Here is a 15,314-nt window from a genome sequence, read left to right as displayed (position 1 = left end):
ATCTGGATATGCTGCAATTTGTTTAGCCATTCACTAGTTGACGGCCATTTTAGTTACCAGTTTGGCACTAAGTATTCTGAATAAAGATTCTGTGATCATTTCTATACAAGCCTTTTGTGTAATTTATGTTTTCATTCCTCTTAGGTAAATCCTAGGAATAGAATTACTGAGTCATTTTATAAGAAGCTGCTAAACTATTTTGCAAAGTGACTGTATTAGTCTTACATTCTTACCAACAATGTCTAAAAGTTCCAATTACTTTACATGTTTATCAGAACTTGATATTGTCAGTTTTATTTTAGCCATTCAACTGGTGGTGTGGTGATATCCCATTGTGGCTTTAATTTACATGCCCCTAATGACTATTAATGTTAAACAAATTTTTATGCTCTAATTTGCTGTTTATATATTTATTTTGGTGACAGGTATATTCAATTTTTGCTTTTGAAAATCAAATTGTCTTATTTAATTGAAAGAATTATTTATATATTTCGGATACAAGACCTTTATGAAATGTTTTGCAAATATTTCCTCCTAGTCTGTGGCTTACAAATTTTTTTAGCGTTTTTGAAGAAAATAAGAGTGTATCATTTTTATAAAGTTTGAGGTTATCATTTTTATCTTTTATGGGGCATGCTTTTTTTTTGGATCCTTCTAATCTAACCCAAGGACACTAAGATTTTATCATATGCTTTATTTTAAAGGTTTTATAATTTTGACTTCAACATTCAGGACTATGACTCCTGTAGAGATAATTTTTGTTTATGGAGCACAATACAACTGGAGTTTTTTTGACATATAGATATTCATTTTTCTCCAGGAGCATTTAATAAAATAGCTATTCTCCTCCTCATTTAATTATCTTAGAACCTTTGTCAGAAATGAATTGACCATATGTATGTGTTTATTTCTGGACTGTTTCTTCTTTCTGTTGATGTATATGTCTATCTTTATATTAATACCACACTATCTTGATTAGGGTAGGTTTGCAGTAAGTTTCAAAATTAGGTAGTATAAGTCTTTCAACTTTGTTCTTTTTTCCTAAAATTATTTTAGCTATGTCAGGTCTTTTTCATTTATATGTACATCTTAGAATTAGCTTATTCTTTCAAAAATCCTCCTGGTAATTTTGGTTAGAGTTACATTAAATCTATATATCAATTTTGGGGGAAATTTACATCTTAAGTATATTGAGTCTGCCAAATAATGAACACTATGTATTCTCCATTAAAACCTCTTCAGATCTTTAAATTCTTTCAGCAGTGTCAGGGTTTTCAGTGTACCAACTTTTGCATATATTTTCTGAAAATTATTGCTAAGTGTTTCATGTTTTTGATACTATTGTAACAGTAATTTTTTTAAATTGAAATTTCCAATTGTTGGTTTCTACATAGAAATACAATTGCTTTTTTAATATTGACTTTCTATCTTCTGACCTTCCTAAACTCTTATTCCAATAGCATTTTTTATTCCATAGAATTTTTACACTGATGATCATGTTCCCTGTGAATAATGACAATTTTACTTTTTCATTTCCGATTTCATATTTTTCTTGCCTTATTGTGCTGGTTAGAACCTACAGTACAATGTGAATAGAAGTGGTGAGAGTGGACATCCTTGTATTCTTCCTGCTCTTGGAAGGAAAACACTTATTCTTTTACCATTAAGTATAATATTAGCTATAGGTTTTTGTAAAAGTTCTTTATCCGGTTAAGAAAGTTGTTTTCTATTTTTCATTTACTAATAGTTTTAATTATAATTTTGTCAGATGCTTTTTAAAAGACATTTTTCTCATTTTATCTCAATGCTTAGTATGTTTTCTGTACATTTTGGATACTCCATTAATATTTATAGAATGGATGAAGCTGGATAGAATATTTCTGAGAGTGCAAGGGTACACCTTAGCTACCCAGGATCATGAGATGGGGTAGGGGGAGTTATGAGTATTTGAATGCCTGCTCTGTTCCTGGGTACTATGTTTGCATACATCATTTCATGCAATTTTCACAACATTCCTGAGAAATAAGTATCTTCATTTTACAAATGAAGAACAAGTAATGATGGGATGATTTAAAAGCTATAACATAATTGAGCTCAGAGAAGAAATTTTGTGTTTCATTACTCAATAGAAATAAAAAGGCAATCATTAAATTCAAGAAACAAAAATATACAAAGGAGGCTGCTTCCAAATGTGGTGCAAGCTATGATCATAGGAACACGATTCAGCCATTTGATGGAGTAAAAAATAAAGAATCCAGTTGATCTGGATGCAAATAATGTTGTCCTCAAAATGATCGTTTGACCACTAAGAAGAATAAGTAATTACTGTACAATACTTGGCTCAGCCATGAGTGATATCTTCGTAGTTGAATTAATGTAAATTAAGTTATTGGTTTGCAACCCTGATGATTTGATCTGTAGACAAAGGCTAGAAGGCAATTTTGTTTATGAATCAATCTTGACAAAGCAAAAATCCTGATGTGAGGGGAGTTAGAATGTGGGAAAGAAGGGAGAAAATTCAGGGGATGTTAGCATTCTTACTTTCCAAAATGAGAACATTTAAATCCCTCTAAGCCTCAGTTACTCACCTGCAAAATGAGAAAGTATTACCCAATGGGGTTGTTGTGAGGATTAATGAATGTATGTAAGTCAAATGCCTAATATGTGATAGGTGCCCAACTAACTGAAGTAGTAACAGAGAGGAGTAAAGGAAGGCAGACCTGTGCATAGAAGGAAGTCAGCCCATTTCCTAATGAGGGAAAAACCTCAACTTTAAAGTTGGTCTATAAATCACCTCTCCCGCAGACATTGTCACTGCCCAGCAAGCAGGGTGGTGAGTCTGAGTAATGAAAAAGCAGCAGCTGTGTGTCTAGCACAGGACGTATGAATGACAGAACAACACTGTAAGTGGCATCACCATCAGCATTTTACAGTCGCGGGAACTGAAACTCTGAGAGGCCACCGGATTCACATAGGACCAGGCAAAAGTGGCTAAGTCAGGGCTAAAACCAGGAACTGCAACTTTAGATTTCATTGCCTGCCACTGAGCCTATCTAATTTAGACCATTTAGATAGGCACAATGAATCTGAAACACTGGGTGAGCTCCTGGCGTATGCTTTGTACACGGTTCTAATGAACAGGCCCCTAGGTTAATTAAGGGGAAAAAAGAGTTAATTGTTTCTCCCAACAGCTGCAAATTATTTACATTGCATTTGTGTTGATGGCTAATAAAAGAGCAAAGGAGTATGGGGATAGCCCAGGGTGGTTGTAATTTTTCCAGGGTCCATAATGAAGCATCAGTCTGAATGCCAAAATGTGAAAATGGATGTACCTACTGTCCAATTCACACCTGCAGTGGCCAGAGCTTCTCTCTGCCCTGGGCATGGTCCATTCCGGAAAAATGGGTTTCAGGGGCCAGGACCTGAGAATAGCAAGGCACATGTCCCTGCCTCATTAGACTGCTTTCCAGTTAGTTTGTGATTGCTGTGGAATGGGTGAGAAGGAGCAAAATGGTGGCCCTGGTTGAGTCTGCCACTGCTCCTGGAACAGCTCTAAACTGACCTTTTGAAGGATGATGAGGTGGGAAGGGGACAGCCACTGCTTCAGAACTGCTCTCAGTTTTATAAGCTTTCACTTTGCTGTGGCTACTGAAAAATTTGTAATGTAATATATAAAATATATACTGTATCATGTGCATTATATATATAGATATCATATATAAATATATGATATATAAATATATATGATATCTATATATAAATATATATATATCATATAAAAATATATATGATATCATATATAAATATATGATATCATATATAAATATATATATGATATCATATATATATAAATATATATATATAATATGCTTGCTGGAATAGGGCAAGATTTCCAATGGAGAGACCAGTCAGGAGGCCCCTGCAGCCATCCACATATGAGTGGGTGGGCTAGAACCCATCAAACAAGACATACAAGGGGAAGGAATTGGCAAGAACTGGGTTTTCACCAGTTCTGACATATTATTCACCAGTTCTCACATAGGAATATATTTTTTATATATATATATATAATATATAATATTATATGTATTATATGTGTGTGTGTGTGTGCACTTCTCAGATATCACAAAGTATGAGTTTCTGGTTTTCCTACTTATTAATTTTTAACCGTATAATCACCTTGGGAAAGTTATACCTTGTGGAGATAGTTTATTCATCTTTGTAATGATAATGCCTACTTCACAGGATGCTCTGGGAAGCATTGCATATGTGACCACACCTTTCGAACTATGAATTAGAGTGTGAAGTTTGGCATCGGAAGAATGTTGATTATTCTAGACCCCTCTCTAACCTGTTATTTTGAATCTAATGTACCTACTCTGTATCCAGACTTTTGTGAGGGTATCGGGGGTGGGCAGGGGGGACTAAAAAAGAGAAACCAAGCAGCTCACAGTTGATTCATCAGATTAATGTTTTAGAAAGATCACTCTTGATACCAGTGTGCAGAATAGACTGGAGTAGGGCAAGATTTCCAATGGAGAGACCAGGCAGGAGGCCCCTGCAGCCATCCAGTTAGGAGTGGGTTGGGCTAGAACCCATCAAACAAGACATACAAGGGGAAGGAATTAGCAAGAACTGGGTTTTCACCAGATGAGGTGAAAACTCCTGGCACAGTCTTATTTCAGTTCTCTACTCTTCATTATTACCTGCTGATATAAGTATACTGTATTGATTGCTAGGGCTGCTGTAACAAAGTACCACAAACTGGGTGTATTTGTCCATTTTCTTGCCACTGATAAAGACATACTCAAAACTGGGCAATTTACAAAAGAAAGAGGTTTAATTGGACTTACAGTTCCACGTGGCTGGGGAAGCCTCACAATAATGGCAGAAGGCGACGAAGATCAAGTCCCGTCTTACATGGATGGCAGCAGGCAAAGAGAATGAGGAAGACGCAAAAGCAAAAACCCCTGATAAAACCATCAGATCTCATGAGACTTATTCACTACCACGAGAACAATATGGGAGAAACTGCCCCCATGATTCAGTTATCTCCCACTGGTCCCTCCCACAACACATGGGAATTATGGGAGTACAATTCAAGATGAGATTTGGGTGGGGACACAGAGCCAAACCATATCATTCTGCCCCTAGCCCCTGCCAAATCTCATGTCCTCACATTTCAAAAACAATCATGCCTTCCCAACAGTCCCCCAAAGTCTTAACTCATTTTAGCATTAATCAAAAGTCCACAGTCTAAAGTGTCATCTGCCTTTGAGCTTGTAAAATCAAAAGCAAGCTAGTTATTTCCTAGATACAATGGGGATACAGACATTGGGTAAATACAACCGTTCCAAATGGGAGAAATTTGCCAAAACAAAAGGGCCACAGGGCCCATGCAAGTCCAAAATCCAGTGTGGCTGTCAAATCTTAAAGCTCCAAAATGATCTCTTTTGACACCATGTCTCACATTCAGGTCACCCTGATGCAAGAGGTAGGTTCCCATGGTCTCGGGAAGCTCCACCCCTGTTGCTTTGCAGGGTACAGCCTCCCTCCCAGCTGCTTTCATGGGCTGATGTTGACTACCTGCAGCTTTTCCAGGCACAGGTGCAAGTGTCAGTGGATCTAGCATTCTGGGGTCTGGAGGACAGTGGCTCTCTTCTCACAGCTCCACTAGGCAATGCCCCAGTTGGGACTCTGTGTGGGGGCTCTGATGCCACATTTCCCTTCGGCACTGCCCTAGCAGAAGTTCTCCATGAGAGCCACTCCCCTGCAGCAAACTTCTGCCTGAGCATCCAGGCATTTCCATACATGTTCTGAAATTCAGGTGGAGGTTTCCAAACCTCAATTCTTGACCTCTGTGCACCCGCAGGCCCAATACCATGTGGAAGCCACCAAGACTTGGGGCTTGCACCATCTGAAATCATGGCCTAAGCTCTATGTTGGCCCCTTTCAGCCATGGCTGGAGCAGCTGGGATGCAGGGCACGAAGTCTCTAGGCTGCACACAGCTCAGAGGCCCAGCCCATGAAACCATCTTTTTCCTTCTAGGCCTCAGAGCCTGTGATGGGAGGGGCTGCCATGAAGACCTCTGAACATGCCCTGGAGAAATTTTCCCCATTGTCTTGGGGATTAACATTGGGCTTCTCCTTACTTATGAAAATTTCTACAATTGACTGGAATTTCTCCTCAGAAAATGGGATTTTCTTTTCTATCGCATGGTCAGGCTGCAATTTTTTCAAACTTCTCTGTTCCCCTTTTAAAACTGAATGCTTTTAACAGTACCCAAGTCATCTCTCGAATGCTTTGCTGCTTAGAAATTTCTTCCACCAGATACCCTAAATCATCTCTCTCAAGTTCAAAGTCCCACAAGTATCTAGGGCAGGGGCAAAATGCTGCCAGTCTCTGCTAAAATATAACAAGAGTCACCTTTGCTCCGGTTCCCAACAAGTTCCTCATCTCCATCTAAGAGCACCTCAGCCTGGACCTTATTGCCCATATCGCTATCAGCATTTTGGGGAAAGCCATTCAACAAGTCTCTAGGAAGTTTCAAATTTTCCCACATTTTCCTCTGTTCTTCTGAGCCCTCCAAACTGTTCCAACCTCTGCCTGTTACCCAATTCCAAAGTCACTTCCACATTTTTGGCTATCTTTTCAGCAATGCCCCACTCTACTGGTACCAATTTACTGTATTAGTATGTTTTCATGCTGTTGATAAAGACATACCCCAGACTGGGAAATTCACAAAAGAAAGAGGTTTAATTGGACCTCTTACCATCCCGTCTTACATGGATGGCAGCAGGCAAAGAGAATGAGGAAGCCGTAAAAGCGAAAATCCCTGAGAAAACCATCAGATCCCGTGAGACTTATTCACAATCACGAGAACAGTATGGGGGAAACCACCCCCATGATTCAATTATCTGCTACTGGGTCCCTCCCACAACATGTGGGAATTATGGGAGTATAATTCAAGATGAGATTTGGACGGGAACACAGAGCCAAACCATATCACTGGGAATCTGGGAACAAAAACTTATTGTCTCACATTTATGGATGCCAGAAATATGAAATCAAGGTGTTGGCAGGTCCAGGTTCCCTCTGAAGGCTCTAGGAAAGGCTCCGTTCCAGGATTCTCTCCTAGCTTCCTGTAGTTCCTTGGCTTGGGGCTGCACAACTCTATTTTCACATGAGATTCTCTCAGTATGCATATTTCTGTGCCACAATTTTCCCTTTATATGAGTACACTAATCATATTGGATGCGGACCCACCCTAATGACATTTTAAAACTTGATTACCTCCGTAAAGATTCTATCTCCCAACACGTTCACATTCTGAGATTCTAAGTGTTAGGATATCAATGTATTTTTTTTTATGTAGAGGACACAATTCAACCCATAAAATATATTTGATATGTATTTTCAGTGTATTAATTGTTCATTGATTAATATTTAATTCAGCTAGTCAAATTATTGAAGAAAAATTTGTTACTAGATAATTTAGACCACTGAGATACACAGTTTTTAAATGATCAGAAAATATTAAAATATCTGTTGTATCTTTGCATATATAATGATATTTATACATATGTGTGTGTATACATGTATACATGTATTTAAAATGCAGTAACTTCTAATGATGGATCAGATTTGGTTGAGGTCAGAAACCTGAGCATACATAGTAGTAAATGCTAGTTTATTGAGTGACAAAGGACTTTTAACTCTGAAACATCTATTAATAGATGGTAGCATTACAGAATTAAAGCTTTCAATCAGTTCTCAATAATATCTATCTATACTGGGTATCCAGACATACAAATAATGGGATTTTGACGAGGTGAAGAACCCGTGGTCTTAGAGGCAAAACAGTGTTTGATAGTCAATGCTGTCTCTCACCTTCTGAGTGCCTTGGGTGAGGTGTTGAACCTCTTCCTGCACTTCTCTGAAGCTTTTCTGGATTTAAAATGGGATTAACATGTTCCATGTCTCTCATGGGATTGTGGGATGAGAGCCTATGATTGGGCAAATATACAATCTTAATAATATATTATTATAGGATTGTTATTTAAATAATGATCCTTTTTGTTTTTTTCCCCCTATTTTCTAGTCAATAAGCACAAGCCATGGATCGAGACTTCATATCATGGAGTCATAACTGAGAACAATGACACAGTCATTTTGGACCCACCACTGGTAGCCCTGGATAAAGATGCACCAGTTCCTTTTGCAGGTGAGATTATGGCTTCGTATGGCTGGGCCTGGCTCACTTTGAAGATGTGCTGTGAAACCTCCACAAAGCCCTGAATATGGCTTTATAGCTATTGTCACCACCCTGTGCGTCTCTAGATCAGCCTGTGATGTTAAAGCTGTATGCCTCTTATTTCTGGGATGTATTCTGGCTATCCTTATGTTTTTGTTTGTTTGTTTGTTTTTTCCTTCATGTTGCCTCCAGTGCAAGACCCTTGTTTCTTCTTCTTCTAAGGAGTGGTAAATTGCTGAAGTGGCCTGTGGAGTTGGAGAAGTTGGGCTAGTAAGGTTCTTAGGGGAATTTTACCCATAGAGAGATGACCCATTGGCCCCACTACCCACATATAATTGATAAGTGGAGACTCATAGCTTGGCAAATTGGCAAGAGAAAAGAGAGAGAAAAAAAAGACCAGGAAATATCTGCTAAGAGTGGCACAGCGTCTTGTCCTTGAGCTTCCAAGTGGGTGTGTCTTTGGAGGAGGAATCCCAAGGCAGTGCCATATTTCCTTCTTGTGGCTAGAGAGCCTCTCACTATCATCAAGGCTACCTCTGCTTCCTCCTCGGACCCTCTTCAAGGGGTAGGCCCCAGGAGGGGTGAGTGAGGAACTCGGCTATGCCTCATGCTTCCATGGATTTTGGAAAAGAGAAGGGACTGGTCATGGCAGTGGGAGGAGGGATTAGACAAAGGATTTCTGAAGATGCCTGCATCATGAGTAATATTGTTAACATTTTATAACTGTCGGGAGAAAGACAGGAAATTTAATGAAGGTTTTCAAGATTTCTAGAAGATTGCTTTATGATAGATGGGTGCCAGGCTGAGGTTTTCACCACGATGAAGTCTATTTTTTTCTGACAGTTTGCCTGCTACATTATGAGCTGCTTGGGCAGAGAAAAGGGGGTTCTTCTGCACTTCTAAGAGATAAGCTTTGTGAAGATATCTTTCGTTATGGAATATTATAAAGTATGGAGCGAGAAGGTAGTTATATTAAATGGGGAAATTCAGTATTATGTGAAGATAAACCCATAAGCATTCTTGCAAAGAGTGAGGGAGATACTCTACTCTCAGAAGAAAGCTTTATTTTATGTAGAATGAAAACCACCAAGGGTACCTGTGACTTCTGTGATCTTTAGAATTAAGGCATTTCCATACATTTCCCAATCACCCTCAGAAGTCCCAGTTTTACCAAATGCCGGTTGGAAGTATAAACTCCTTGCAGTCTTTACCACAAAAGATGAATCTTCCCTAAACCTTTGCCAGTCTAGGAAGACTCTAACACATCTCTTTCTTGGACATAACTAATAATGGTATTGGGCTTAGTCAGCAATTATCAGCAAGCCCCGGAAATGAGATTTTTAAACAAATATTAGTAAAAATGTTTGGTTCATGGAAATGTTTGGTTTATTATGCACTTAAAAAAATAGATGCCAGATGTAGTGGCTTATGCCTATAACCCCAGCACTTTGGGAGTCTGAGGCAGGAGAATCATTTGAGGCCAGAAGTTCAAGATGAGCCTGAGCAACATAATCAGAACCCATCTGTACAAAATAATAATAATAATAATAATAATAATTAGCTGGGCATGGTAGTGCATGCCTGGTCCTAGTTTCTCAGGAAGCTGAGGCAGGAGGATCGTCTGACTCAAGGAATTTTAGATGGCTGCTGTGAACTATGATTGCACCAACTGCACTCTATCCTATGTGACAGAGCAGAAAAAATAGAAACAACATTTAGAAATTGGGAGATTTAGCATAAAAAGGCAGGATTATGGTTTATCTTGAGAAATCTGAAATACAGAGCTGAATAGTGGCTTTCCTTTTTCCAGTGAGCATGAACCCCTCGCTTCCCTCCTTCCCTTTCCTCCCAGCCTATATGCAGAGGCCCTTCCACCAAGAAGATCCTCTCATTCACCTTTCCATCTGAACATATGACCCTTCTTTCAAATATGACAGAGAAAATAAATGACAAACAGGAAGTAATCAGATGACATGAAGTCAGTGCAGTGTGGTGAGGCTGGCACTTTGAAAGATGAGCAATGTGTCTGATTGTATGTCTACCTTTAATGTCCTGTTCTCATCTAATAGTGAAAGGGAAACTGAAGTTGTTGAATAAGCTATTCTACAGTAAAGTTATAAGCTCTCTAATGTACAGACCACAATAGAAAAAAAATACCTCAAGCAAATCTGATATTTGAAAGTTTGGATTTACAAAAGTTTATTTAAGTTTGTGGTTATAGGGCTGAAGAAGAATTAAATGTTTCATCTGAAGGCTCACAAAAGGATTTCCTTAAGTCAGAAACCCACCAAATGCCTTTAAACTTGAATTTATATTCTGACCATTAGATGCACCCACAACTGTTCAGACAGTTTTTGAAACCATAGTTTCCTTCTAAGCCAAGCCCTGAGTAGTTATTTCCATTTAAAGACAACTTCTATACTTCTATTATTTGCAGCTGCCTTAAAAGAGTCTAGCTTAATGCATCAAAATATAATCCTCTGAGCTCTTAGGAGTAAAAAATAAAGGTGGTTTTTAGAATGGCCAGAGCTATTTTTCTCAGTGTTATTTATGACCAGCTCTAAGACAGGACACAGGCACTAGCCATCCATCCATGCTGCAGGCATTTATTTTAAAACATTTATCTTAAAAAGAAAATATAGAAGATTTATTTCAGATCCCTATCATTCTCATAAAATTGAAAAATTCATATCTGCCAACTCCATCACTCCTCGAAGTCAACTGAAGCTTTTAGTCCTCCCTTATCAGCTGCTTTTGTATTGTGTGTCAGTTTTCCTACCCCTTTCCCAGTGGTCTTTATTTCTCATTTAGCCCAGGAGGTAGACTCTAAGCTTTGTGGAAGACAGTTCCATCCATACCATTTATGCTCTTATTTCTCTTATCTGTCTCCTCGTTTAATTTTTTTTTAAGAAAAATGTTTTACACATAGATTCTGCCAATATATCATTTAGAATCATACATGATCTCACATGATTTTCATTTAAATAAATATTATGATTGCATTTTGTATATAAGTGCAAAATTCAAAGATTTAACATAGCTTTTATGGTATATCTCCTGATTATGACAATAACAAGTGAGATATATAAGTATTTATTGTAGAAACTGTGGAAAATACAGTGAAAGAGTAAAAGCAAGAGGTATATGTTTTCATAACCCCAGAAAGGCTCTTTTAACATTTTAGTATATTTCCTTCTTCTCATTTTTCTACCTTTTTTTTTCATTCAAAAATTGTGATCATGCTGGGTGCTCATGCTTGTAGTCCTAGCACTTTGGGAGGCTGAGGAGGGGAGGATTGCTTGAGCCTAGGAGTTTGATACCAGCCTGGGAAACATGGTAAGATCTTGTTTCTACAAAATAATAATAATAATAATAATAATTAATAATTAGCTGGGTGTGTTGGCACATACCTATAGTTCCAGCTACTCAGGAGGCTCAGGTAGGAGGATCAATTGAGCCTAGGAAGTTAAGGCTTCAGTGAGCCGAGATTGTGCCACTGCACTCCAGAGCAAGACCCTACCTCAAAACAAAAACAAAACAAAAACTTCTTATTATACCTCATTTTGAATACTGTAACTTATTTTTTCACATTAATGAAAATTTGCCATTTTATTACATATTTTTCTGCAACTTTTTAAATGACTACATGATTTCCTATTTAATGAGTGTTCTAGAGTTTACCCTTCTCTGATTGGCAGTTTGTCTATTTCCAATTCTCTTTTATTATAACATGTGTCCACATTTCAGATTCTGTTGTTTGGATGGATTTCCAGAATTTTAGCTGGCCAAACATTTTAAAGGTTGTAAAACATGTTATATTACTTTCCAGAAAAGTTTTATGAGTTTGCAGTTTCATTCACACCACCCAAGTCACTCAGTTCCTGGCCCTCATAAGGTTAATTCTGATGGTGTGATTTAGTAGTAGCCTTACTGTCATCATCTGTAAAATGCTTTCCAGGGGCTGTTTGTTGTTTTGATGAAATTTAAAGAGTGTCTATGACACATTTTGCAATGATTCAAGATATAGGAGAAGTTTAATAAATTTGAGTTTCCTATTCCATACCCTCCTCCCTGCCAGTTTGGCAGGGGAGATAACTAACTCAGAGAGGCTAAGCAACTTGCCTAGCATCCCAGAACAGGCTAGCCGGGGGCTGAATCTAGAGCCAGGGCTTCTCAGCACTTACTCTAAATTATCTTTCCCTGGGATATTTCCTTTTCATCTCTGCCCCACCTGATTAGTAAAGTGCTGATGCTCAGTCAATGAAACCTCCCTCAGACTTCAGTCAAGTCCACTAGACTTGACTCAATTCTCAACCCAGTGTCTGAGCTCTGTAGATTTGACCTTCTTAGAGAATCAGATACAGAAAAGAAAATCCTTGAGTAATAATGAAAATCCTGTCCGCTGCATGGCAAAAAATGATAATGAAAGCAAGCTGGGCACACCATGAACTTATTAATTTCTACCTGTGCCCCACCGAGGCCTGTTAGGAAACTGTAGAGACTTTTAAATTGGAAGGGAATTAGATTGCCTTTCAGAGATGACAGAACTGCTCATTTGTCTACATTGGGCCAGTCTGGACTTGTCTTTTGTAAGGACAGGGCTGCAGAGAATGATCAGGCATAATTGGCTGACTTCTCAGGCTGGGTGACTCTCTGAGGGCTGCCCAGAAAATTGCCTGGGACGTGATTTGGCCTGGTTTTGATTAGCTGGTTACAGTGCTGTTTGCAGCTGGGAATGCTCTTTCATACAGGGTGAACTCTGTTTGTCCTTTTGTTCAGGGCCTGCCAGTCTATCTGCCTCCTTATCTTTGGACCTGCCTCAGGGTCTTGTTCATGCCTCAGGCCCTATAGGTGCCTGATGGCAAAGACCCTCCCACAGGGATTAGGATAGACCCTTGGCAAAGCCTCTCCCACATGGTTGGGATAGCCATGTGTCTTACGGTGAGAAGGGAAGGCAGACGTTGTGAATGGTCACAGGCTTTGGCCCAAACTCACATAGGCTCTGCCACTTACTAGCTGTATGATCTCAGATAAGTCCCTGAACTACTCTGAGGGACAGTTTCCTTATATTTAAAATGGGGGTAATCATAGTACCCACTCCTGGTGTTAATATGTAGATTAAGTAAGATACTAAAGTGCCTAGAGCTCTCTCTGGTAGCCAGTAGACACCCGATAAATCATAGTTGTGATAATCATAGCAATGATAATGAGGGTAATCAGAGTAATTGAAATTTGTATTATTATCAGTAAGCCACAAGTGTTTGATTCATTTGGGTTGATTACAATAGTGCAATTATAATCTGTGATTTTTTTAAAAAAGAGAAAAGTTTTGAGTTTGTTCTAAGGCTTGATCACCCATTTGTAATATCAAGCTATGTTGCCTAGATTGTTGGGTAGTGTAATGGTGTGGGACAGTCAGTTAAATAATGTAAGGGAAAATAGTTTGAAAATTGTGCAGAATTCTACAAATAAATATCAGTTAAGAATAAATTTTCTTACATTCTACCTATAATGCATCCCTATGGAATAATCTATTAGTTGAAAGATATAGTTTCGGACTGTTGCAAATCATGTGTCCTTTTATTACACACACACACACACACACACACACATCCAAACTTTACCAACCTTGGGGAACAGGCAGGTCAGCTATTATGATTCTGTTTTGCAAATGAGGACATTGAGGCTTAGGGAAATTTCAAAAACTGTTCAAGCTTACCTAGCCAGGATGGATCAGCCCTGCCACTCAGTTCCATACTCTCAGACTCCAAGTCCTGCCTTCTTTCTCCTCTGCCAATTTTCCAGTGTGTAGGACTCATCTCATTGGAAGTACAAGATTTACATGATGCCCAGACATAGCATTAAAGAGTGCTGAATCCCATGCTGAGTGAGCCATTCCCCTTTAAATTCTCTTTCTGATCATCTCCAGGAGAAAGGTACAGCTTGGGAGGTTCAAGACATCTTCAACACCACTCAAATACTTGCTAATCTCTCTTTTTGACAAAGAGGGAGCAAGTCATATCACCAAGCCTTAGCAACAACATCAAGCTAGAATTTTAATAACATTCGATTGTATTTTATTTAGGTTATTCTCTATTCAAGGCAAGCATTGCTGGCTTTTCATTTTAGTCATTCTGTTTTAAAATAAATGCACTCGAGTTTTTAAAAACACCAAATTAAAAAAAATTGTAAGTAAACTAATATTTTTAGGCAGTTTATGGAAGTAGCAAAAATGATGAAAGAGGTCTGTGAGTGAGAACCACGTGGGATACTGTGGAATAACCACATCGGGACCTCATTTCCCTATCCAGCGCCTTCAGGATCATGGGCACAAGACCCAGCCTTCTTCAGTCTGTCCTGCCCCATAGCTCTCTGAGCTCAGACCTCGCAGCAGAGATGCCAATCCACATCAGTCTCACAGTAGATGTGCCTTTGCATTCCAAGCTGGTTTGTTTGGGGGCCATTCCTGAGGACCAGAAGGCAGGGTGCCCCCTGGCATCCCACTATGCTTCCCACACAGTCATGTGGCTTCAGCCAAGGGTCAATTCATCACCCTCCCTGCAGAAAATCAGCTTCAGACCTATCTGGAATCCACCATCTGGGCTACTGCCTCTCACCTACAAGATTCTATTGTGTACTTCTCCATCACATTCTGTGCTCAACCTTGATGCCCCAGTTCTGTTCATAGCGTCCTGATTGGAAGGAGTTTATTGGCAGTAGCTGGGGACCTGTGAAGATGGGCACACACAGCTCCTCCTGTGCTGAGTGGTCAGAGGCAGGCTCTGAGGGCACAAAGCCCATGGAGGAAAGCTGAAGAGGATGACTCAAGGGGATGGCTGGAGGAGGGACCAAGAGCCAGAGTACAGAGGAAGGATGACAGGTGCAGGCTTCAGTCAGCCAAGAAGAAGAGGGTAAAAGGTCCCAGGTAAATACCTACAGCAGGGACCATGAGTTTCATGGTCTGATTGATGGTAGAAGGTGAGGGATGGGGTCAGCAAGGCCTGTCACACCCATGCACCAGTGACCCTTACCCAGAGCTTTTGGACTTTCTTAAGAAGA

General features: G+C 39.2%; 1 protein-coding gene across 1 annotated transcript in view; it reads left to right on the top strand.

Annotated features, from left to right (window-relative positions):
• CLSTN2 (calsyntenin 2) overlaps positions 1–15,314 on the top strand; it is a 643,984-nt gene that overhangs the window by 235,406 nt on the left and 393,264 nt on the right. The window contains exon 2 of the mRNA XM_032143419.2: positions 8,103–8,225. Within this exon, the coding sequence (XP_031999310.1) occupies positions 8,103–8,225 (123 nt within the window). The remainder of the gene's footprint in view (positions 1–8,102; positions 8,226–15,314) is intronic.

Source organism: Hylobates moloch, unplaced genomic scaffold, assembly GCF_009828535.3.
Source record: "Hylobates moloch isolate HMO894 unplaced genomic scaffold, HMol_V3 SCAFFOLD_22, whole genome shotgun sequence".
NCBI lineage: Eukaryota > Metazoa > Chordata > Mammalia > Primates > Hylobatidae > Hylobates > Hylobates moloch.
Note: the sequence above shows the minus strand (reverse complement) of the source record. Positions and strands in the feature narration are given on the sequence as shown.